Consider the following 24338-nt stretch of genomic DNA (forward strand, 5'->3'; position numbering starts at 1 on the left):
TTATGAGCCTTGAGATTAGTTGTTCCTGATTGTTGCGTTTTGAAACCTGGTCATTAGGAGGGGCAAGAAGCAGCTGTTTAAGGGAGTTGTGCGGGGTGCGATTCTGTTGTAGCACCAGGCTGTTTGGTGAACATGTAGGCTATTAACATGAAGCAGTACAAAAATAGAGCCATGCGGTTAGGTGAGACGTGCGAGGCGGTGCGCTTTAGAAGCAGTAATTTGTCCGGCTGCCAGCATTACCCGTTTTGAAGAGGCTGAAGCCAGCAGACACGGCGGCAGGGGCCGTCTCGCCCACAGCGTCGTCAAAGCGCGGGCCGGGAGCGCAGCTTCCCCGCCACGGCGGGTTCATGGGTTGAATTTTGGTCATCCTTCCCACCACACCCCCCAACAAAACGCAAGAGGGACACCGGGCGCGACCCTCCACAGCGAAGCACATCCAGCGCCGCGGCCCGTCCCCTCAGGCCCGCCCCGCGGCCGCCTCTCAGTGCGCACGCGCGCACCTCTTCCCGCCTCCACCTGCGAGGGGAAGGGTCGGGGAGGGCGCCGGGCTTCCGGTAGCGCAGGCGCAGGTCGTGGCACGGCGGGAGGCTCGCGGAGGCAGCGCGCGCCCTGCTTCGCGCGCCTGCGCACTGGCCGCAGTCTTCCAGCCGCCGTGCCCCTGCGGGCGCTGGGACCGCCTCACGCGCCGCCGAGCGTGCTGACGTAGGCCGCGTGCGCCGCCCGGTCGCTGGTGGGGGAGGGAAGATGGCGGCAGGCCGCGGTGGGGGCTCGTGAGGCGGCGGCTTCCGGGGCCGGAGGGACGAGGCGAGTGGCGAGGCGACAGGAGCGCGGAGTTGGCGTACGAGAGACCGGCTGGACGGTGAGTGCGGCTCCGTGCTGGGCTGCTGGCGGGGCGGGGGTGAGCAGCTTGGGAAGTGCGGCTGCCTCCGCCATTTTTAGGCCGCGGCCCAGAAGCGGTGCGGCCAGGGCCGGGAAGAGGCCGAGCCCCGGCGCGGCTTGCCAGCGGCGGGGAGTGGGTGCAGCAGTGAGAGGCCGCAGGGCCGCCCGGGCTGGGACGCCCTCGGGAGCATGGGGCCCGGGCCTTGTCCGCGGGTTGAGCTGAGCTCAGGGCCGAACTCCGCGGTGCCGGGCCCACGGGGTGGGGTGTGCTGGAGGGCTGAGGTGGCGGCGAAAGCTGGGGCTGGGAGCAGGCATGTGGTCTCCTTTGCTGCATAGGTGTCTGGTTGTGGCCTCGCCCGACTCTCTCAATCCTGCCTTTTTTTACTTTTTTTTTTTTTTTTTTTTTTACTATTATTGTTCTTTTCTCTGCCTTGGATTTGAGTGGAGATCAGGTTCTGGCCGCTTGAAGATGCGGCTTGGGAAGCCCTAGCCATTATGGGTAGATACAGCCATGTGCAGCAGACACTTGCTTATTCTGGAAGAGTGGATGGATTTAATGACAATATGGTGGCACATTCCACTGATTGAGACTCACCAGTCTACAATTATGACATGGCTAGCAAACCTAGGTTACCTTTTACATTCGAAAAAATACTTCAGCATTTTTCCATTGGAGAGAACTAATTAAACTTTGTGCCTTTTTGAAGTTGGATGTTACTTCTCTCTTGCTGACTCTTAGCTTCTTTGTTATGAGTAGACAGCTGTATGGTTTCAAATACAGTATTTTGAAATATTGGTACTCATTTGAGCACATCTGTTTGTCTTACAAAAGTTGTCATCGGTAAGTAGTTCTGTAGTCCACCAGTTTTGTACCTCATTATATCCTGAATTGCAATTTGTGAGTTGTATTTGGGAATCTGTTTTCCTATGTAGACATCAGCCCCTCATCCTTCTCCTTGCAACAGATGTTTATTCTTTTATGTGTTTCCTAACTCAAACTCTTCTATTCTTCCTTTAAGAAAGGCAGCACTATGTACATATTTGTCAGAGAGTTTATAGCATGCAAACAGTATTGTGTCATGCTTTGGGGTTCTCTCCTCCTGAATTCTTTATCAGCTAAATTGACTTTTAATTCTCAACAGTCTGCTGCAATATTGTGCCCTCATCTTTAATATAAGAATATATAATCATAAAACATGTTTCAAAATCTGGTTCTTAACATCTTGTTTACTTGTGCTGTAGTATTTCTAATGGGAAGATCTGAAAATGTAGTTAGAAGACTTGTCATTTAAACACTCCGCATGATAAGAAAAATCTGGCATCTCTTTAATTGCTTTGCTGTTATCATTTTTTGAGTTCTTTGCTCAACTGCTCTGCAGTTTAGAAGGTAAGCTTTACACAACTTTCCTGCATTTGACTTTCAGAAGTGGATGGAACTACCAGATTATATTAAGAGCATCAATTTTTGAGAAATAAATATTGAAAGATGGGGAAAACCCAAATCTCGTTGAGCTGCAGAGAATGTTAGATGCTAGTAACTAGTGTACGTTTAATACTCTGCTGCTAGAGCTGCTAAAACCTTTTAACTTAGATGTCAGTCACTGTAAACATTTAAATTCTTTCCTTGCTACCAGAAGTGTTGGTCCTCCATTGAATCCTTGCAGCAGTAAACATTAGACTGTTTGGACAATTGAAATTGAAAATTTCTCATCAGTTTTGTATTCCTGTTATCAGCAGAGGTTAGCACAGGATGTAATAACGTAGTGATACTAAACTGCGCTTGAGATACAGGTACTAGGAATGCCTTCTCTTGCTGCAGCAAAGAGAGGCCTTGATCTGAGGAGGGGATGAGAAATCTTCTGTTCTGTTCCCATCTCTAGCAGATATCTTAGTCTTTTGACTCACCTGAAAAAAAATATTGTGGAGAATACTTTTGGTTGAGTAGGAGTATGGAAGGAATACAGTTCAATTTTTTACTGAGATGTTTTCATGCAAATATTTCACTTTTTGCATCTGCTAGCCACAGGGTTGATATCTAGGGAATTCCATAGTTTGTTCACTAACACTGGAAATGAAAATAGTTTTAGCCTTGCCCAGATGTTACTCTAGCTTATAATTTAGAAAACTAGTCATATCTCTGTGCAAGATGTTGTAAAAACAAGCTGAAAACTAGTGTGTTTCTGAATTTTACAAAATTTGCTCTATTTGCCATATTTTCATTCCTGATATTGCATCATTTTGTTACTGAAAGTTTTATTACAAAGTAAAAATACAGATATGAAGGTTTGGTGGGTATAGTTAATGAAGAAATGTCATTGATAAGTAAATCTCAAACTGGATATTGTTAGAGCTTAATGGTGGGGAGGGGATACGGTAAAGATCTTTCAAAAGATAAAAACCTTAAAATAACCTTAGTTTTCTTCTCTTAGAGAATCTCTGAAATAAGAGCAGAGAAGTAGGCTTTTTGATAGCTAAATAGTTCTTTGTTGTTTGTATTTTGTTGTTATTACTTTCGCTTCAATTTAGAGCATCCGTGATCCTGTATTTTTAAAATGGTGCTAAACTTACCAGCAATCTATTCTTGCTCACTAGTATTTAAAAAAAACTACTCAGCATTTGATAGAATGTCATTTCTGGTTCAACCAGCTCTCCACATTCAGGCTGGGTGTACCAGTCATTCTGTTGTGAAACTTGAAATGTGATATGAAGTATATTTTTACCAGGAAAGAGAGTAAGCTAGTTTCTCTTCTGTTGTGCAATATTACTTTTGATAACACATTTAGTATAAAGTCAGTGCATGCACAGTGATGTGAAATACTGGTTAAAATTGTTCTTCAGTTTGTGGTAATGTAGATTAAAGTTTATGGTGGGAAAAGGTAAGGCCTGAATGTGTTATAGCATAGTAGAAGCCTGCATTTTTTTTGGAGGTTGTAATTAGAAAAGTGGCTAAGTATTCCAGCCATTCATTGATTGCTTATTTTAAAAGGCTTTATTTCAAACTTCTTCCCCTTGTCTAAAGGGGATGTGATTTAAAGAAGGAAAAAAAAAAAAAAACCACACACCCCAAACCCCAAAAAATTAACCCAGAAAGTAACATTAACACTGTAGTACTTTTTAATAGCTTAAGCATGAGTCAGAACATATGAATTTAAATCTGCTACTGACTTGATACTTTCCCGTGAGCCATTATACTTTTTTGGTACAGTTCCTTTTTATTTGCTTAGAGTGATGACAGTTAATGATTTGTAAGGCATTCTCTGAATGTGGAGGCATACTAGAGACCAAATTATTTTATGCTTTGAAACTAAGCTAACTGATATTGTTCCCGTTCTACCTCTGCACCAAATTAAAAAATGGAAGAAGTATGATTTTGTGTAGTAAGAATGGCTGTGATAAACAGATCCCAGTTTATCTAGGAAGCTATGTACCTGGTTTTTACTTGAGGGGTTAAAAAACAACAACAACAACAACAAAAAACACGAAACAAAACCAAACCCTGTTCATTTAGATACTTTATTAAACAGGAAGAATAAGTGCCAACTTTCATAATACGGGATAATCTTTAGTGCTGAAAATCCATGTAAATATACTTTAAGGATTGAAAAATGTACCAAGTCTAATAATAATGAATTGTACTGAGTAAGTTGCAATGAAATCTTACCAGGAATTGGGGGTTCTGTTCTAAGTAGTTTCAGTAGTCATTGCTTTTATCACGATTTCTCTGTTGTAGGAGGAAGGACTTGCTCTACAGTATTAAACTTTGCTATTGACTAACCCTGATAAAACTTTTGTTGTACACAAGCATTGTTCCAAACAATTACATGGAAGTGTTCTTACACATACATAGAAAATAAAAAGTATAAGCAATTTTTCACATTCTTGAGAAATAAATGAAATCATCTCTTCCTCTGTGGGCACTTATATACTGCATCAAGTAATCCTGGTACATTTTTTTCTGTCAAAAAGGAGTTAGAAGTATATTTTCCATTTCATTTTTCATTTAAATAGGATTTTTCCCGTACAGTGTTGTTAAATCTGAACACTTGTTATTTTCTGTTTACTTTTAATTAGTTTTGATACGAAGAACAACAGCATGCTTGTCATGAGCTCATTACTGTTATTTAATTAGTCTTCAGTATAATGGAATATGCTGGTTCAAAAGAATAAATGCTATTAAATTTTGAAACTCTGAAAATGTTATCAGTGGAGTTGTAAATTTTATGTAGCCTAGAATTTTTAGTTCTTTTAAATAATTAAAATCATAATATTCTGCTGCCTTTCTTCTCTTGGTACCAGACTTCATACAGTGGTGCAGGCAGCTGTACAGGGATCCCTTTCTGTAAGCAGAAGTACGATGGTTTTTTGTTGTAATCTGGCTCAGTTTTCTGTTTTGGCCTGTGTCTTAGAAACAGTTTCTGGTGAAGTGGTAGGGAAAGAAGAGGTGATGGGAAATACCTGTCTCTGCTATAGCATTGACTTATGCTGCACTGAGTGACTGTAGCCCTGAGTTGAGAGGCAATACGCACTGTTCATAGTTAATATGGCAGATATATCAGCTCTTTATAAAATATGTCCCTAAATGTTTAAGATTGTGTCTACTTAGTACCAAGTTTTAATTTAAGGCAGTTGGTCATGAAGCTTGGAATTTAGATTGCTCTTAGTCACTCACCTGTAACTTTACCCAAAAGTGAGTACCCCCGAGTTGAACAGCGTGGCAGGATTGGCCAAAAGCAGTGTTGCAACAAAAAAACCAGGTAAGTTGACACTGATCAGTTCTGTATATTAGTGTTTTATACATTTCAGGATGAGCACACAGATACTTGAAATAATCCATGTTTCTTGGGTTTAAATATTTGAGGGTTCCTTTAAATAATTTTCCCAAATCCAAAAGAAACATGATACAAAAGAATATGTTAATATGTCCTTTTTTTTAAAGGGGGGCCAGAGGCTGGATAACAAGGAGTCTGTAGTATTTTTTATGGGTTTGGTGTAGTTTTCATGTTCATTATGAAGTTTTGGCAACACAGTGATTTGTATTTTACCATGGGTGTGTGAGTATTCATCTGCAAATTTGAGTCTGGCAGGAGCTGCACTTTGACTTGGCTAAGTAGTGCCACAGCTCCAGCTGATGCAAGTGCTACAGCCTGAGGACTGCGTAATGGTGCAGCTCTACTCTGTCTGGTGTACATTTGCAGTCATCTAAACTGGCGTTGCAGCCCAAAATGGTAACTTCCCTTGCTTCTGGTTATTTGATTTTTTTTTTTCCTGTGTCAGTAGAGGCATTCCTGGAACTCCGTAGTCAGTTGGCTGAGAAGCTGCTCTGGGTTTTGACTAATGTTAGCAAAAAGGGTCTCAACACAGAGCAGTTTCTTAGCTGGATGGCTAGTGTGGTCACCAGATGTTCATGTTGGCTTAAAGGAGGGATCATGTAGGACAGGAACACACAATTGGAGTCAAGGCAGGACTGCTTTTTTTGGTGTCAGCAGTTTTAGGTTGGGTTTGGGTTGTTAGGGAACTTGATCTCAGCAGTCCTCTAGACTCTTCCCACAATGCTGAAGTTCACTCAGTAGCTATCGCTGCAGTTAAATTGTGTGATCACAATGAGCAGTTGTGCTTCCTACTGTTGTCCTCCTTCCCTCAACCCCAGTAAAAATCACCACTTAACTTTGAAAATGCCTTTCTTCTTATTATGGCATGTTTGTAAGGAAACCATTACATTTCTTTGCAGAGAGTAGTGAAATTTTATGATTATATCACAAGAAAAAATTGTAGATTGCCCAAATTTGCAAGTAGGAGGACTCCAGACTGGGTAAGTATTAATAGAGTATGTCCATTCTGCAATATTTGCACTGTTCCTAAATTACAGAGTTTGGAGTTAAATTCATACTTGAGTCAGTCATCAAACCATGATTTGCAATCTTTTTCTACTGGTGGATGCAAATATTTTGGTCTCCTTAGCAAATTCAAGCCCAATAAATAAACTATTGCTAATAATATCTTTTGTAGACTCTTGGCTAATAATAATAAGCCACAGCTGCCAAACTTTCTGTACAGTAAGATGAAAATACTGACCTAGAACTGTTCACTGAAGTGCTCGTTTTGCCAGGAAAGATTGCTGATGCTCTCGAGGCAGGCGATACAAAGTAGGAAAGAAATGCCAAGGGGTTTTAGACCTTTGGAGAATTCTTGTTTTCAAAACTGAAGCTCTCTGGTGACATATATTTCTACTGAATTGTCATTCTCATGGGGAGCTTGACTCTTCCTGTAATTGGGGAAAATCTTATACTGAACCCTTGCTTTTTGGAAGGCTTTGTGCAGGATTGATGTATGTGAACTTGAATTTCCTTTACTGAGAAATGTATTGATAGAGAAGATGAACACATGCTTTTATTGAACAATACTAAGTGGTAAATGCGAAGGCTATTTACTAAAGAAGCTTAAATGTGGTTGTTGAGCAGTGTATATGGATCTTCATAATCATATACAGGTATTTGCATGGCTTGTAATTCACAAGGAGAGACCAGAAAACTTACATTCCTGGAAGCATTGGCTGTGTGATTCCAGTTAAAAGCAAGTGTATTTCTAAGTCATTTTCAGCTGTGTGAGCAAGTGGTATATATATCAGCCATCAATTTAGAACTGTTCTAGTATTGAAAGTTCCTTTATATACAAGAATCTCTATGTTGACTATGTTTTAAAATAGGCATGTTTCTGACAACTTTTAGAACTGCTTGAGTGATAATTGTGTAGACTTTTAAACACTGAGAGCTTAAAAATTACAATAACTAGTACAGTTTATTTTTTCCTATTGTAAGTTTGTTCCTTATTGGATTAAAGCTTCTATCCTAACCAGTAGCAAACAGGGATTATGCATTGATCTTCCACACCAAACTGTGGCAAAAGAGTAGTTTATATATACACTAGACTTTTAATTCTTAACTGGAGCAGATACTGAGAAGCTACACTTTTGAATTCTGTCTTTATCCACATAAATAATTTACAGTCAGAACTTTACTTGATCAAAGTAATTTAGAAGTGCTGTTTTCTTTCACTGTTTCCATAATTTAGGGGGTGTTTGGTTGATGGGATTTTTTTTTTTTAAACTTCTCTGCTTCACCAGTAAGTCAGTAATGGGGAGCGTTGTTAATGTAAGTATGGTTTTAATTTCTCTAGCAGGGTCTGTAAGGCTTGTTTAGCAGCATTGTGTGATTTGATAAAGTTTGAATTGTTCTCTTCAATTCCACAACTCTTGCTCAAGGGTGTCTCTATTAGCTACGTCTGGGCATAGCAACTGTAGGTATTTGCATCTTTTGCTGTAAACATAGCTGCTAATCTAACTGCTCAAAAACCTTGAGTTTTGGTTTGGGGGGGGGGTTAACAAACAAATCTCTGTCTTGGATAAATCTTTCTGTGTGCATCTGCTACATCTTTTTATCAAATCAAAAACCCTTGAGGAAAAAAAATATCTCTTTGGATGTTGCTAGTAAAATACTGTGGGGTAATATGTTACAGGGCATTTATTTTGCAGTGTGGCTGTGAAAGTGTTTAGTATCTTCTTTTCTCACATTGAATACATGAAGTATGTAAATAATGTGTCCAGAAGATGGGGGCTCTGTCACACAAAGACTCTGCTTCTGGGTGTGAGTTAGGGTATAGACATGGGTGGTGAAGGGCTTTTACCATTAAAATATGCATTTAAATAAAAATAAATTCTTTTGTCTTGAAGTGTTCTACTGAAGTGTAAAATCTCTTTTTGGAGAGATAAGTAGGAAAAAAATCTTTGAAATATGGTTAATAACTACTGAAAAACATTGCTTTTTGGTTGCGGGGTTTTTTACCTTCTTGTACTTCTCACCATATAAAGGCACATTTTTTTCACATGATAGCACTATTTCCCTTCCTCCTGCTCCTCCTTCTGGACTTCAGCTTCTTGGTCATGGAAACTTAAGACACTATTCTTGTACCTTTATTTGGCCCAGAAACTGGTATGGCAAAAAGTGTTGCTTTGTCAGAAGACTGGTCTGAGTAATACTAAGGAACACTAAAAAAAAAGGGGGGGGGGGGGGGCGAGCATGGGTGCAGGCATTCTTTGGGTCACAAAGAAATTTTTTTAATTCTTCTCTTTTGATAATTTCAACATTTGCTTTTACATAAAAGTTGCAAAAGTTCTGAATATGTATGTTAAGCATTCAGTTGATAAAGGTTATGAAAGATGAATCTTTATAACAAGTTACAACTCTTACTAATTTCCAAGTCTTACTAAAAAGGCCTTGATACCTTCTTGTCAGCATTGAGTTTGCAACTCGTAGGGACTTAGATACTCAACTTTGTTTCATATATTAAAAAGTATGTTTCTGTTTCATAGTGTGAAGAGAATCAAACTGTTGTTAGATTGTATGGATTTTGTTCTCTTTATCATCAGAATTTCAGTAGGTTATTTCTGAAACAAAGATATTGGTTGGTGCGTTTCCCTGTTTTAAGTTTTGTCCTGCAAACTACTATAGTCCTTCTAGTCCTTTTTCTTTCCACTGGTCATAAAGCTCTCTGAAGTCTTTTTTTGTAGGATTTCTTGCCACTCTTTCTCCCCATCCCCCCTGTTGTTTGTGTGTTTTATACAAATGAGGGGTTGAGTCTTCTAAGGATTTATCTCTTGCCAGGAGCCAAGTATAGACAAATGAAAGCAAAATGTCTGCATTTCTTCCGTATGGTACCTAAACAATAATTTGTCTCTAGAATCCAGTAAAGTTCCAGTTCAATCATATGTGAGCTGAGGAGGAAAGATGATGATAATCTAGTGATTTGGGAGTTATGTACCTAAAGAGTAGGACTTGAGTCAAAAGGGACCTGGATATGCTTGAGGAATGGGTCAGCAAAAGCATTCTGAAGATCAGCAAGGAGATGTGCAGAGTTCTCCATGTGCGGGCATAGCCTCATGGATTTGTACAAGCTGTGAAGTGACTGCCTGAATAGCAGTCTCGCTGAAGGGGACCCAAGAGTTACAGTGGATGCCAAGTTGAATATGAACCATCAATATGTTCTCCTTATAAATAAGATGAACTGCATATTGGGTGAAACTGGGAGGAGCAACCCAAGCAGATTCAGCTGTGATTTTTTTTCACCGAGATCAGTGTTAGTTCAGCAGGCCTTGATGTAATAACCAGCTGAAGAATATCTTGATATTTAGGATTAGCAAGGATGAGAGGCCATTTTTTGCTTTTAAACTACTTTTCCTTTGGTGTTTTTTAGTATTTGTCATGCTATGTTATGTGATTTAAAAGTTAGTCCTAAAGTTTTGTTTCCTGACGAAATGGTAGCAGCAAGGTAAGGCAGCATCAGTAATCACTTCAGCGTGAAAACCAAGCTGGATGTATTTCAGCCAGTTAAGATGAATTGCTGTTATCGTAGTGACTCACAGTAGTAAAAGACAGTCTGGGTTATAATCTAAATGCAGGTCTTGACAAATGCTAAGCAGGAGTCAAAGGAATGTATTCGTGGTTTAGAGGGAGGAAGAATATTGTTTTATTATTAAAAAATTATAAAAATATTGTGAGTAAACTTTAACTTAAAGCAAAACTATCAAGTCAGTAATAGTGAAATCATGGCAGCAGACCAAATCCTGTGCATCTTCTAACTGAGGTTTAGGTGCAGTCTGCCAAACATCCTCTTACTGCAATTGATTGCTTCCATGTTTGTTTTGAAGTACACCTCAAGAAACTTGCCGTACAAGTTGCTTTTGTGAGGTGCAGAAGGGGAATAATTCTAGGCTGTTTTACTTGTGAAAGCAGTTTTCTCTACTGTGGCCAATGTGCTAAAGCAGGACCTGTCTTTGAGTCCTGTGAACTAAAGTATTGTGACTTTCTTATGAACGTAAGCACCCGTCTTCTGAAAATATGTCTGCTTTGGAATGAGTCAAGGGTTTAGTTTGAGCATAAAATAAGGAATATTTGAGATTGGTTTAATTGTTAGGTATTTGTTTAGCACTAGAAATCCAAAATTTGAAGGAAGTGTTAAATGTACATGTAACTTACATGCAGCTGAGCAGACTCACTGTTTAAGGTTGTCCCCCAAGCTCTGTAATCTGAGACTTTCAGACTGGCTGTTAGAAGCTTTTTTCCTGATAGCCCGTTCTCCCTTGTGCTTTTAAATGTCTTCATTTGCCTGTATGCTTTCTCTACTGTTTCTGAGGTTCTTGGGCATAGTGTGTTTGTATGTGAAACTTCAAAGGTGTAGGGCTTTTGTCAATTAAGTGTCAGCACTTCTTCTCTTCCTGCAGAGAATAAACCTTTTGAATCAAAAACTGCATCAAAATAATTGTATTTTGCCAGGTCTTGCTCGCTGTACAGTGAAAAATGATTTTCTTGATAGGTATGCTAGAAATGTTACATGTTCTGTCCTTTCAGACTCCGTATCATGTGTGGGTATGTGTTTGGCTTGTCTTTTAAAAATCCAAAAATTTGAACTTCATGCTGGGCATGATGAAAGTACAGAACTGAAGTTAAAGGGGAAAAATATACTTCTGCATTTTTAGGTCCTTGATTGTGCCAGTGTAGTAGATTCTGGGCTGTGTATGAAACAAAAATGTTTGGAGTGTCTTCAAATAAGAAGAGGTCATTGAACCTTTTGGGCAGAGGAGTTTATTTTGACTTAGCCAATGATTAATTTTAAGTATCTGTTTCTGTGTTTTTTTATGAAGATGTAGGAGATTTTATTTTTTATTTTTATTTTTATTATTTTATATTATTTTTATTTTTATTATTTTATTTTTATATTATTTTATTATTTTATTATTATTATTATTTATTATTTATTTTATTATTTATTTTATTTTTTATTTTTATTTTTTATTATTTTTATTTTTATTATTTTTATTATTATTTTTATTTTTATTTTTATTTTTTATTTTTATTTTATTTATTTTTTATTTTTTATTTTTTAATTATTTTTTACATTTTCTGTTGGAATAGAATGACTGGAATGAGGAAAGATGCCAAATCCTTTTCCCCCAATTTGCATGGTCAGAATTTAAAACCCATTTCTAGGAAAGTTTTGTTCACAAGTAGAATACAATAGAGAACAGATATTAATGTATATTGGGAGTACAGCAGTAGGGCCCTGGGGAAGTCTGCTTGCTTCAAAGAGCAGTAATGTTGCTTAATAGCAGTCTTTTATAATATAGGTCAGTATTTTTGTCTTGAGTTTTGTCACTTGTTGTGTCATGGACCTCCAGCACCTGTGGATAATCAAGGAGTCTGTTCTTAGATTTTAAAAATGGACTTACTTTTCTTAGGTTTAAACTTACTATACTCATGTCTTCTAGAAAATTTTTGGAGATCTGCATATAAAAATGGAGAAAACTACATGCTATTGCTGTGCCTTCTGTAATTCAAAAGTGGGAGTAATATTTTTAAATACTCAAAGGGCAAGAACCTTACACAATTTTTTCTACTGTTATAAGGGGGGGGGTTAATCTGCTTTTGACAAAAATGTATTATTTCATCACCACAGGGGTAAGTTGGGCAACTTTGCACTTCATTGTTGCATCTCATTGTCCGATGAAAACTTTCCTTATCACTGGAGTATATGCTGTTTTTACAAAAAGTGTCATTCTGTTAATGCAGTTCAGAGTCAAGATGGGTCACAACGTGGCTTTGACGATGAGAATGTATTTTTCTAACTGATTTTATATTCCTGCTTAATACAGCCATTACCTTTCATAACTAGTGTTGATACTCTAAGAATAACATTAAATTGTATTTGGTCTGATTGTTTTTTTTTCAGAACAGGTGCGTTTATTCAGATGTGCTTGCAGATTTCTTAAATACACAAATTAAAAAATGCAGAGGTGCATTTTTTTGGAGATGACTATTTACAATAAGATTTTTGAATGTAGAGAAATCTTACTAGAAGGAAATTAAGTGGTATCTGTACCTTGTAGATGTAAAGGCGCTTGTCTAATCAAAGAAAGATGGTATTTGCTACTGATGTATTGAACAATAAACTTGTTATGCTAACTTTGCATTGTGGTGTTCTTACCTTATACTTTTGCCTCAGAAAGCTGAGGTGTTTTTTCTCTAGTAGTGTTGTTTTTTCACTGAATGTCCTGAACCATTTTTTGGACTCCTATGTGCTATTGCAATGCAAATAATTACTATTAATTTTCACTGTTTCTGTTACACTGTAGAAGTGCTTGCTTTAAAGCCTACATGTACTTTGTTTAACTGTCTAATAAGCATTTAAAGAAGTAGTATACAGATACACTCATGAAATTTTTAACACGTGTTTTCCTTTGCTGCTTTAGCCATTTCAGGGGAACATCTTTTAAGCTGCAGCATGTTCTGTTGTAGTGAGCAGCGTAGAGTTTGCAAAGTAACTGGCTGTTTGCACTCCCCAGGAGAATAGCCTTCTGTTCTACCATTTGGAAACATACTTTTCTTTTGACGTATTCAGGTTATTACTCACGGTATTGCACCCAAGTTGCTTTCACTTCAGTGAAAAATAACCATTAAATAGGCAAGCATGTTTTAGTTACCAGTTATTGCACTTCAATAATGATGATCTTCACTTTTTGGGTAAATCATATACATTTTGTCAAGATTATACATAAATCAGATTTTTTTTTTTCTTTTAGTATTGAACTATCTGTAAGAAGTGACAGATTTAATATAAGCCATGACTCTCTTTCTCCAAGCTTTATCTGATTAAACCAGTATAGAAGGATGCATTGGTGTTTTCATTTAATTTGAGTAGTCTAATTTGGTTTATTTTGATTTAGTGAACTTATGTGTGAATTGCTTTGGTTGCATGATTTTGGGCAGCAAAGTCCAAATCTGTCAATTTTCAAAACATTGCAGGATTCATTTTGATATTGAAGAAACAGTTGTACCCAAATAAAATTATAAAGTAACAATGTTACTAAATGAAATGCTAATATTATCTTTGTAGCCTTATTTGGGTACATGAACTAAATGGTAACCATTTTCTGTAATGGGCTAGTACTGTGTGTGACTTTTCTCTTGTTTTAAAAAGCAAACAAACTCTAAATCCATCTATCTTGTGACACCATGCTGTCCTGGGTATAAGGTCATCCTCAGTTTTCTTTCATTTTTAACTGTTCTGTAGCCATGTCCCTCTGATTACTCAATAGCCATCCTTGTGGCACTGCTAGGAATGAATAAAAGGCTCTGTTGCAAGTGTAGTTGCTGACAGTTAATGAACAGCAATGGACATCTCGGGTGCTATCACATGCTCCTTGAGTTCTGTTGTGCAGTTTCTTCTGCCCAATTCTCTCTCAACTAAATTTTTTTTCTCTCCTTTTTTTTTTTTTTTCTCCTTAAACCTGTGTCTATTTGTCAGGTTTCTCATTAACTCTCTTTCTTGACTGACCTTGCTCCTCAGTGTTTTTGCTTCTATAGTTACTCCCACTCTTACTGTGTTTCTTCTAACTTGTCTTTGGGTTTTTTTTGTCCATCTGGTCCTAATCCTGCCTTCAGTTTCATGTCAGATGTGCCTTCGCTTATTCCCCAATTTGACTGCATTTTCCAGGCTTTCTTTTGTCATCTTAGCTGAAAAGTAGGCCCAGTTACTTATCTTCCAGTGTTTCTGGATGGCCCTATCTTTGCTCAGTGAATTCAGTATATATTCTCTCTATATCCCCAAATACATTTAACCCCCAAATGTGTGAAAGCTAGTCAGCTTTGAAAGGCTATTTGTGGGGACAGAAAGGGGAAAACTGACAGTCAGCTCTCTGAAAAGTCATGTTTCTGTTGCAAACAATAAGTATGCATGAAAGAATGGCATACAAAAATTCAATTCGCAGTTCAAATTGTGGTAAAAGTATAATGAAGAGAATAGCAATTAGTTAGTAACATTACTATGCAGAAACAATAACATAAGAGCTGACCTATGCTTGATGTTGGAAAAATTTTGCTGCTGTTTCTAATTCTGTGCGTTAAGGAAAAAATGGAGTCTTCCTTTTAAACCCTTATTGATGGACTCTAAAATAAAAACAAAGTTTGGTACTTTGCTTAAAATGGGAAATTGGATGTTACTACTCTGAATTACACGTTGTCCTCCAATATTTGTTTGTATGTCTCTACTCATGCTCCCAATACAACAGGACCTTTAGCTGTAGATGCGCTGAATTCAGACACTGTTTTAGCTGATATAAAAGATCTAAAGGAGAGCTTGTTGAGGCATTGGTTTGTCCCAACAAAAGACAAAGTACAATACTAATAACTTAAATGGGTATATTTGTCTGACTGGAGTAGAGGTCTTTGGAAATAAATGCTCCAGTTTCATCTGATAACTGAATCTGTATCAACCCACCCCCCACGCCCCCCTTAATTTCTAAAGCTTCTTTGTTTGGAAACTTCACTGAGTGTGTATATACGCACTTCTATGTGCATGTGCACACACTCTTATATATCTGTTCATATATATATATATGACAAATGAAAACATGACTTGGGCATAAAGATATTATGTGGATAAAAGCATTTTTGAGCCATTATTAGAAAAAAAATCATGAGCAGCTGGATAAACAATCTTTTGGCAAAGTTTGTAACTGTAGGTTGGAGGCTTTTTGTGATTGAGGCAGTGATCTCGGATGTTGGAGAAACTGCTTAGAACATAAACAGAACATAAACCTTTCATTTTCCTAATCCTGTGTCATCTCCCTTGTCATGTTGTTGTAGTTGTGATGTCACATATTGCTTTGTCATAATCGTGAACTCGGAAGGGTCTGTAGGCATGAAGAGGTGCAATTAACATGTTTATGCCTTTGGTCACCTTTTAAGTAGTAGTTTTTGCTGATGTTGATTGCATGTTAAGTGAATGTTGTTTATGCTAATCTAAGCTAGACGCTGCTTGTGATAGTTTTAGGTATGTGCAATCTAAATTGATCCATATCATAGCTAATGCTTTATTTACCTATGTTAGTAATTGAAAAATCTTCTTCAGGAGATTTTGTTTTATGAAAGATGAGAATAAATGGTTAATTAACTTGTTGCTTTGGAGCATTTCTCTAAAAAGGTGTTTTTATGTAATGTTTTCTTGCAAATACATCTGATAAAAGTGTTTTTGGAAGCCCCAGCATGTATCTTTGTCTGCATTCTTGGTCTTGGTTCTTGAAATTTATTTTTGCATTGCCTATAAGAGAGTACAGATGTGTGGCTTTGGAAAAATATCTTTCCCTCTAGCTTAAAGCACTGCTTGGTATAGGAGTGTGTATCTTTAGACTTGAGAGAGATTAGTACTGGAAATTTTCTCTCTTCTTTTTTTTTTTTTTTCCCTGAGTAATGAATAAGCTTTAAAATTACATTAAAAAGACTTTATTAATGGACTTGCATGTTTAATACCAGCTTGTTTTGCTTGTTTGAAGAAGCTGCTTTCTCTTTTTTGATATAAAAGCACTACTATCCTTTTTAATTTTACTTTTGAGATTTAACACCTGAAACTTTCTGTACAACAGTTCGATACCTTCTGACAAGTTGTAAGAGAATCTGAGATAGTGTTAGGGGTACTTGACATAGTTCCTACATGAGAAAGTGTTGATACCTTTTTCTTGTTTCAGGCGAGCTTGATGTAGTAATTGTGTTGTTACAGTGGTGTTACAATGTGGCAGTATTTGGAGGTAGATGTGGTGTCTTATTAGACCCCACTGGGTATTGGGCAGCTTTTGGGCAAATGAGCCTTTCAACCACAAGATGAAGGTTTGTTTATTTGAAAGCTGGTATCTCTTTCCAGTTACACAAGTTGGTCTAATAAAAGCTGCTACTCCTGCTAAAGGTCTTAAATTTCCTTACCTCATTTAAGGAAACATGCTGGTTTAGTTTGGACTTGTTTGTCTTGAGTGGAGAATAGTTGTAATGGCTTTTTGGTTTTTCCCCTTGCACATTAGAATTGTTTGTGTAGCTAGCAGCCAGGTGTCATAGATGGCTTGTTTTATAGCTGGCCTGACACACTTTTGGTAGCAGTGGGCAGGAGTGTGTGAATTCTAAGTTTGCAAAGCCTGTGAAGGTTAATCCCTGCCCTATGCCAACAAACTGTCTCATAGTTAAAGGGCAACCTGCTCCTTGTATTTATAAAGAACCTCTTAAAAAGAATCAAACTATGTACTACTTTTAAACCCTCTTTTATGTCTAGCATTTCTATTTTAGCTTTATTTTGCTGTTTACAAAATAGAAACATTTTTCAGTTATTGAGATCAAATAAAGCAAGATAAAATTTTAAGACTGGCAGTTGAAACAACTTCACAACTCTTCCAAGTTGAGGATATGAGTATTTTAACTAAATAGGAAAGTATATTCATGAATTTACAAACAGATTATTTCAACTTAAAAAAAACCCCAAAACTACTAGTTTTATTTCTATTATTTTTATTAAATGCACTTTGACTCTGTGAAGACACTAGCCTTCATGCAAAGGAAGGTTTCTCAGCCTTTTTGCACTCCCTTGACAACAGTGCCAGTTTATTTTGGTTTAAATTTTTTTTCAAACTATGAGTTTGGGATTGAGGGGAAGTACAAGTTGAAAATTAAGTTTGAGCTTTCACTGGTTCAGAGTGTGTCACTGCTTAGTCTGAAGTTAGTATATACTTTAAGTGTATATTGTAGTTTTCAGCTGTGAAGAGGTTGCTGTGATCTCATTTAGGGACTTTACAGACTGAAAAATCAGGTTTTAGACTCATTTCCCTCTGTCAGAAAAAATCTGAATATTGACATTTTTTTCCCTACCCCTCACATTTTCTTAACATTCTCAGTGGGTCTTGTTGTGAGGAAGTGATATTCCGTTACACTTATCAAACCTTGATAAATAAGTAATCCATTTATTTTGTGATAATGGAATTGAACGTACACCTACAGGTCGAATGTGGTCTGTGGTATATTTGCTATAAATTATGTAAAGGAAATGTAATTTTATTTTCAGGTCCTAGAATAAGATTTTGAGGCAGCCCTTCAAAACTCTTTTTTTGTTAATAGTTAAATTAATTTGTAACTAATGTGTTTTCTGTTGTGTATTGAATCTGAAATATCATAGTCTGTTGAAGGGTCTTACTGTTTCTTGCACTTACTTGTACTAATTTTACTGAGGACATTCTTCTGCACATTTCTAATTTAGGGATGGTAACACAAACTTTGTAGTGATCTGTTTCAATACAAAATCTCTCTCGATAGAGAACAAAGTACTTAACCAATGTCAGTTGTATGTGGCACAGGGGAAGAATAATAATTGTTCAGAGGAACCTGCAAATGTTTCTTTGCAGTGCCTTATGAAGTTGTTATCCTTGTAAACTTAAGTTAGTGGAGATGTTAATGTGGGATTTTTGTCATTATTATGTAGTAACCTAGTGTTTCACTTTTTGCAGTCTTTCAGAAACAAGATAGCCATGGCCACAGAAATTGGCTCCCCGCCCCGATTTTTCCATATGCCGAGGTTCCAGCACCAGGCGCCTCGGCAGTTGTTCTACAAAAGACCTGATTTTGCACAGCAGCAAGCAATGCAACAGCTTACCTTTGATGGAAAGCGGATGAGAAAAGCTGTGAACCGAAAAACCATAGACTACAATCCCTCTGTAATTAAATATTTGGAGGTTAGTTAATTTTCTGGTTTTGTTTGAAAAACTTATCTCCTTCCTGAAATTTGTGATTGTGCTTTTCAGTGTCCATAGAGCACTGGAATACTGGGACATCTACTGCTGCATTTTCAAACTAAATGACAAATGCTTATAAATTTGGTATAGTATGAATACAAAGGGGTTTGGTCCTTGGTAATAAAACTGCACATATACACAGCTGATCTTGTAGTTTACGTAAACACCAGTTTTTATATTCTGTCTCGGAATTCCAGCTTGGAGTGCAATTGAGTGTCTTGTGTGATATTCTGACTTTTCAGTGAACATAAAAGCTCATTATAAATAACGTAATTGTTCTTATTTCTGTTTTGAAATAGAAATTTCCTGAAGTGGGAAGTAAACCATTAGTATTTCCCCTCCAAAACTAGGGCACCATAAAAATATTTTCTCATCATTTCACTGAATAGCACTGCAACTTGCACTGTGGTCTCCGAAAGTCCCTTTCTGTACAGTTAGTAGATACAGAACAACTTAAATGAAGTTTTGTTGAGGAAATGTTTCTGTAAAAATGCTTGTTTAGCTTTCCTGATGGGGTGGTATTAATTTCTTAAGAAATATGATTTTATGATCAAGATTCGCTGTACAAGTACTCGATATTATCTCAGAAGAAATAGAATCAAATCTGTAAATACAGGAGCTGCTGGAATCTCAACAGCAACATTGCAAAAACATGATGAAACTAATTCAATCTGCTGTGGCCAGTGCATGATTATAGCTTGTAGGGGTTAACAGCTGGAAGGTTTTCTTAATAATAAATTTAAATTGTCTGCTAAGATCTGTTTAAACACCAAACATTTAAAACATATCCTTATATTTTAGGAATGCCCCAAAATTATTCTATTAGTAGTGGACTAATTCTAAAAAAAATATATTTTAGTAGTTCAGGAGCTTTTTTACTGTGGCAGAAATAAGCACCCTCAAACTTCTGTTTATTAAAACAAAGTCGTATCTGTATGTTTTGGATGCTTACACAAAATTAGGATATACCAGAATTCCATTTCAGTCCCGGCTTCAATAATACTGATTTAATTTGATATGGTTCTATAAAAAATTAGGAAAGTGGTTTATATGTAATTTGCTCTTGGCTTAAGAAATTCTAGCAAACTGTAGTACTGTGCTGGAAATGTTTTACCTAGAATTTTAGCTTATTTCTAATACATACACAGATCCATATTGGTAAAGTCTATAGCACGAAGCTGAAATAATTTAATTCTTAATTCACGTAAAGTGCTTTTGAAAAGGTTGTGTTTGACAGCTCACAAAATTTAACTAATTGAAGGCATTTTTATCCCTTGGTCTTCTAAGTTTTATCCATTTGAACGCGTTGTTATCTTTATGCTTCAGCTGCAGAAGCGTCCTTTCTAGCTCGTGTCACTGTGTGGGATTTCATTTAGAGTTCATCATTCATCAGTACAGCTCCTAATGGTGTAAATGCTTATCCTGAACGTAAAGCTTTCAAAATGATTGAACATGCTTCTTGTAGAGTACCTATTAGCCTGGGCAGCAAAGTACCAGTTGTCTTTGTTACAATAATGTGGCTTATTACATAGGACTGCTCCTTTCATGTTGTTAAGCTGCAATTTTAAATGAGCTGCTCTAGCCTGATAAAATTAGGACTTTAAACATTCTTGAATCTTTTGCTTATGCTGTACAAATTCTACAGGTTTCCCAAGACCAAAGTCTTTTAACTGAGTTTATTCTAAAATCCCTGGAGTGCTTTGGAATTTCCCAAACAGGCTGTCAGTGTGTTCCTTATTTTCTGTTGGTTAACAATGAAGTATAGTGGTGGTATGAACTAGGAGTTATTTTCTTCTTTCCAGAATAGGGTATGGCAGAGAGACCAGCGAGATATGCGAGCAATCCAGCCTGATGCAGGATATTATAATGACGTAAGTAAAATCTTTCTATGCCCTGATGAAGTTCTGTGGATAAAATTTGTCCAGAAAATCAGAAGGATTCTGCCTGCCAGCTGAGGTTATCTTTTTGTCCACAAGAGGCCTTAAAGATATGAAGGATATCTTCACTCTACATTATCTTGTTCTGTTGGATTCCATGTCCACAAAGAAAACCTGAAGTTGGATAGGCTTTTAATTTTTGGACATAAGAACTGTCATGCACTGAGCTCGCAAAGCTGCTCTTGAAGATGCTGGTTCTGGATGTTTGAGATTATTAAATCATGCAGACTTATGAACACTTCTAGCGACTTACTTCTGATAATATCCCTGCAAATTAAAAACTTGCTTTTCCAGAAATGGGTGTTCAGAATGTATGCTTTTCTTGCAGTTTCTGGTTAGAAATGTCATTACTAAATCTTTTTTGTTTCTTCTCTTGTAGTTGGTCCCTCCTATAGGAATGCTGAACAACCCTATGAATGCTGTAACAACAAAATTTGTTCGGACATCTACTAATAAAGTAAAATGCCCAGTGTTTGTTGTCAGGGTGAGTATAGTGTTGGATTTACTTAGCTGTATTGTCTTAATTTAAAGTGATATTCGTAACTGAAGAAAGAAACAAGGTAACAGTTAAAGCATTTCCAAATAAAACTAACATGTGAAATGTATGGACTACTTTGTGTTTAGTCTTTCTGTGGAGGGTTTTAGGAGACTAAGTGGTAAGGTCTGAGTACAAAATAATTCTTACTCTCACAGTTTGAGGTGCACTTCCTACTTTTTTCATTTGGAGGGGCTAATTATCTTGACTCTCAGAAAAAAGACAATTCAGTCTCTGTGCTGTTTGACTCTTGTAGCAACTCTTTTAAGAACTTTTCCATTATGTCAGCAGTATCGTTTAGTATGGATATTGTGTGCTAGAAATGTATTGGTGCCAATAAGCTGTTTCTTCTCTTATGACTAGATTTTTTTTTTCATTGCTTTTACGGTGGGCCTTGTCCTGTTGTTACAAAAGAAAAGCAAAAGCCCTCTCGAACAGTTCTGCATTTCTGTCTATCTTGCATCCTCTAGAAAGTCATTTAGTAAATTCCAATTCTGCACATTTCCTGGAAGAAGCTCATGATTTATTTGGAGGATTGTGAAGAAATATTTGAATGTTATATTTGCACAGTTTAGTTAAATTTTTCTTTTGCAGTGGACTCCTGAGGGGAGACGCTTGGTCACTGGTGCATCTAGTGGAGAGTTCACTTTATGGAATGGACTGACTTTCAATTTTGAAACGATATTGCAGGTAAATTCATCTGTCAAGATTTCTGTGTATTTGCTTGAGGTCTTGCAGCATGTTTTAGGAACACATCTTCACCCTGCTCATCATGGGTCTGTGGTCTAAATGCAGTAATGGGAGCCTTAGAGGTCTTTTATTTTTTTATTCTGCTCTGACCCCATGTCAGACTGTGGCTATAGGCAATTCATTTAATGCTTCTCATTCCATCTCCATATGCTACACTAACTGTTGTCAAAAACATACTGTGAGTATTTGTAATAATGAAGAAACACTTTGGAAACAAAATGCAAATACTCTTCATTTATTATTTAGAAGACCATTGTATACAGAATAAGGGAATTTTTTTTTTTCTCCCCCCACAATAACATCTTGAATCTAACTAGGTCATCATTGTTTTCATTTCTTTGTTCCAGCTGTTAACTGGGAACTTTACTAACTTTTGTGTTTGTGTGGGTCAGATAGTATTTGAACGTGTTTGCTAGAAGTTTTGTTTCTGAATTTACAGGCTCACGACAGCCCTGTAAGGGCTATGACTTGGTCGCACAATGATATGTGGATGCTGACAGCAGACCACGGGGGATATGTGAAATACTGGCAGTCCAACATGAACAACGTCAAGATGTTCCAGGCACATAAGGAGGCGATTAGAGAGGCCAGGTTTATACACAATATACCATTTTCTGTAGTACCTATTGCCATGATTAGACTGTTCTCTAAGTGTATTCTGGGTGCAGAAATGCATGGGTTCTGTCAGATTCTGGGAAACTTCCTGCACCACATAAACATAATATTTTCTTTTGTTTCCACATTCTCACCGTTTTGCTGGCACCTTTCTGAATTAGTATTGTCCCAGTATCCGCCTCTGCAATATGTTAGAGATGTATTTGTCTGCCGCATTTTGCACTGGTATTCTTTTCATTTTTATATGGTGACGATGTGTATCAGTTATTCCTTTTTATACGCACTGTGTAAGACAACAATTTCATTCCAAATAAAGAATTCAGTCTTTAATAATCTAACTGAATAAAATATAAAGCCTTCAGAAATAAAACACCTGCATAGTTCTCACAAAATAATAAAACACTAAATAAAGTGAAGAACTGCTTGGCTTGGTGAAGCCAAGACTTCCAGTAATACTAAATACCCACGCAGACTGCCACATACAGAAGTCTAATGTTAATACTGAATGGGTTCTTCAAGCCTGAAACTGTAAGCAAGCCATTGAAAAGAAGACTGTAGGATATTCTCTTGGTTCAGTGTTGATGCCTCAGTTGTGCAACTGTCTATTTATATAAAAAATGGAATCTATAGTGATACAATCAGTAAGATGTAAATGAAGGTTGTTTCTAAAGCAAACCTGCACATAATCTTTAGTAAGATACGGAAATGTTTTTAAAGTAAGCCTGAAGAGAAGCTGCAGATCCAAAATGAAGCTAAAGCAGTGTTTCTTTGGGTTCAGGTGCTGGCCCTTGGCGATAAAGGTTCACTGCCACAAAACCACTTTCTGCTAAAGTCACCATTTTTCTTTGATAGGGTGCAGCATTTTCTGCCAGAGTTTGGTTATGAGAAGTGCTTACATTGGATTCAGTTACTGTCTGACCATCATGGCCATACACTGAATTTCTCTACTATTTTAAGCCCTTTCCTGATCATAAAAATCTAGGATTTCACAAGGGCTCCCTCGTGGTCTTTCACTGCACCAGAAAGGAAGTGAGTGCCTGTCAGTTGCTGGAGATGTTCTGGCCCTAATCACATGGCTAAATAACTCCTTGCTTTTCCAGTGACTTTCATCAAGCGATATTGACTGTTCAATCTGGAAGCTGCTTCTGTGTCTGTAGGATTCTTTTCATGGTGTTGATGGGGTGTAATAAGAGGGATTTTTTCCAAATTACTTTTACAATAAGAGGTACGCTTGTTTTGTATACAATTTTTTCAACAGTTAATCTAACTAGCATTTTCCTGTGACCAGCTTTCCCTTATTTTTGCTTCTCTGCTGCAAAGCACCTGTGGCTGAAGAGGAGTTTTTTCCTAAGAACTGTTCTCCTGTGCTTCTACACAGTGTCACTTTCTTACGGATTTTACCAAACATGAAAATCTAGGTTGACAGTTACCAAATCATATTGGTGTTGCTTCTCATCCTGCAGAGAAGGCACTACCGTGTGCATTCATAGGTAGGAAGGTGCTAAGAATAAATTCCAGATTTTTTCCTCATTTGACAGGGGACTGCAATGCAATAGTAATCCTATGCTAAATTCATGTCTTGTGATGAAGTGTCATTTGGCAGGCGCTGTATTCACTTAAAAGTCCCTATGTTCAAATGCATCCTTCAGTGTGTAACACATTACAGTATAATTTTGCCCTGTCTGAGAAGCATAGATAATCTGTTAAATGCTGACTTCTTTCCCCTGCTGTGTGTCTTCATGTAACAGTTTCTCACCCACGGATAATAAATTTGCTACATGCTCTGACGACGGCACTGTTAGAATCTGGGACTTTCTACGTTGCCATGAGGAGAGAATTCTTCGAGGTATGTGTACCAAAAGTACTGATTGGGGTATTTCAAAAGGGGGAAAAAACTTTTTTTAACTAGGTGTTCACAATACAGAAGTATCAGCTTGTCTACATTTTTGTATTACATCCCTGTCTGAAATCC

The 24338-nt window shown here is 37.4% G+C and overlaps 1 protein-coding gene across 11 annotated transcripts in view; it reads left to right on the forward strand.

The window, feature by feature from the left end:
- The first annotated feature begins 693 nt into the window (after nt 1–693).
- Nucleotides 694–24338, forward strand: part of WDR33 (WD repeat domain 33) — a 70839-nt gene continuing 47194 nt past the window's right edge. For 5 of the 11 annotated variants that reach the window (XR_003925296.2, XM_030027478.2, XM_030027480.2 and 2 more), the window contains exons 1-7: nt 699–859; nt 18245–18469; nt 20332–20400; nt 20846–20950; nt 21596–21691; nt 22191–22342; nt 24115–24212. Coding sequence is in view for 10 of the 11 variants with exons in the window: in XM_030027478.2 (XP_029883338.1) it covers nt 18266–18469; nt 20332–20400; nt 20846–20950; nt 21596–21691; nt 22191–22342; nt 24115–24212 (724 nt within the window). In the remaining variant the exon portion in view is untranslated. Of the gene's footprint in view, nt 860–18244; nt 18470–20331; nt 20401–20845; nt 20951–21595; nt 21692–22187; nt 22343–24114; nt 24213–24338 lie in introns of those variants that run through there. The other 6 variants (XM_030027473.2, XM_030027475.2, XM_041126909.1 and 3 more) reach the window with 6 other exon arrangements.

Source organism: Aquila chrysaetos, chromosome 10 (genome assembly GCF_900496995.4).
Source record: "Aquila chrysaetos chrysaetos chromosome 10, bAquChr1.4, whole genome shotgun sequence".
NCBI classification, from domain to species: Eukaryota; Metazoa; Chordata; class Aves; order Accipitriformes; family Accipitridae; genus Aquila; species Aquila chrysaetos.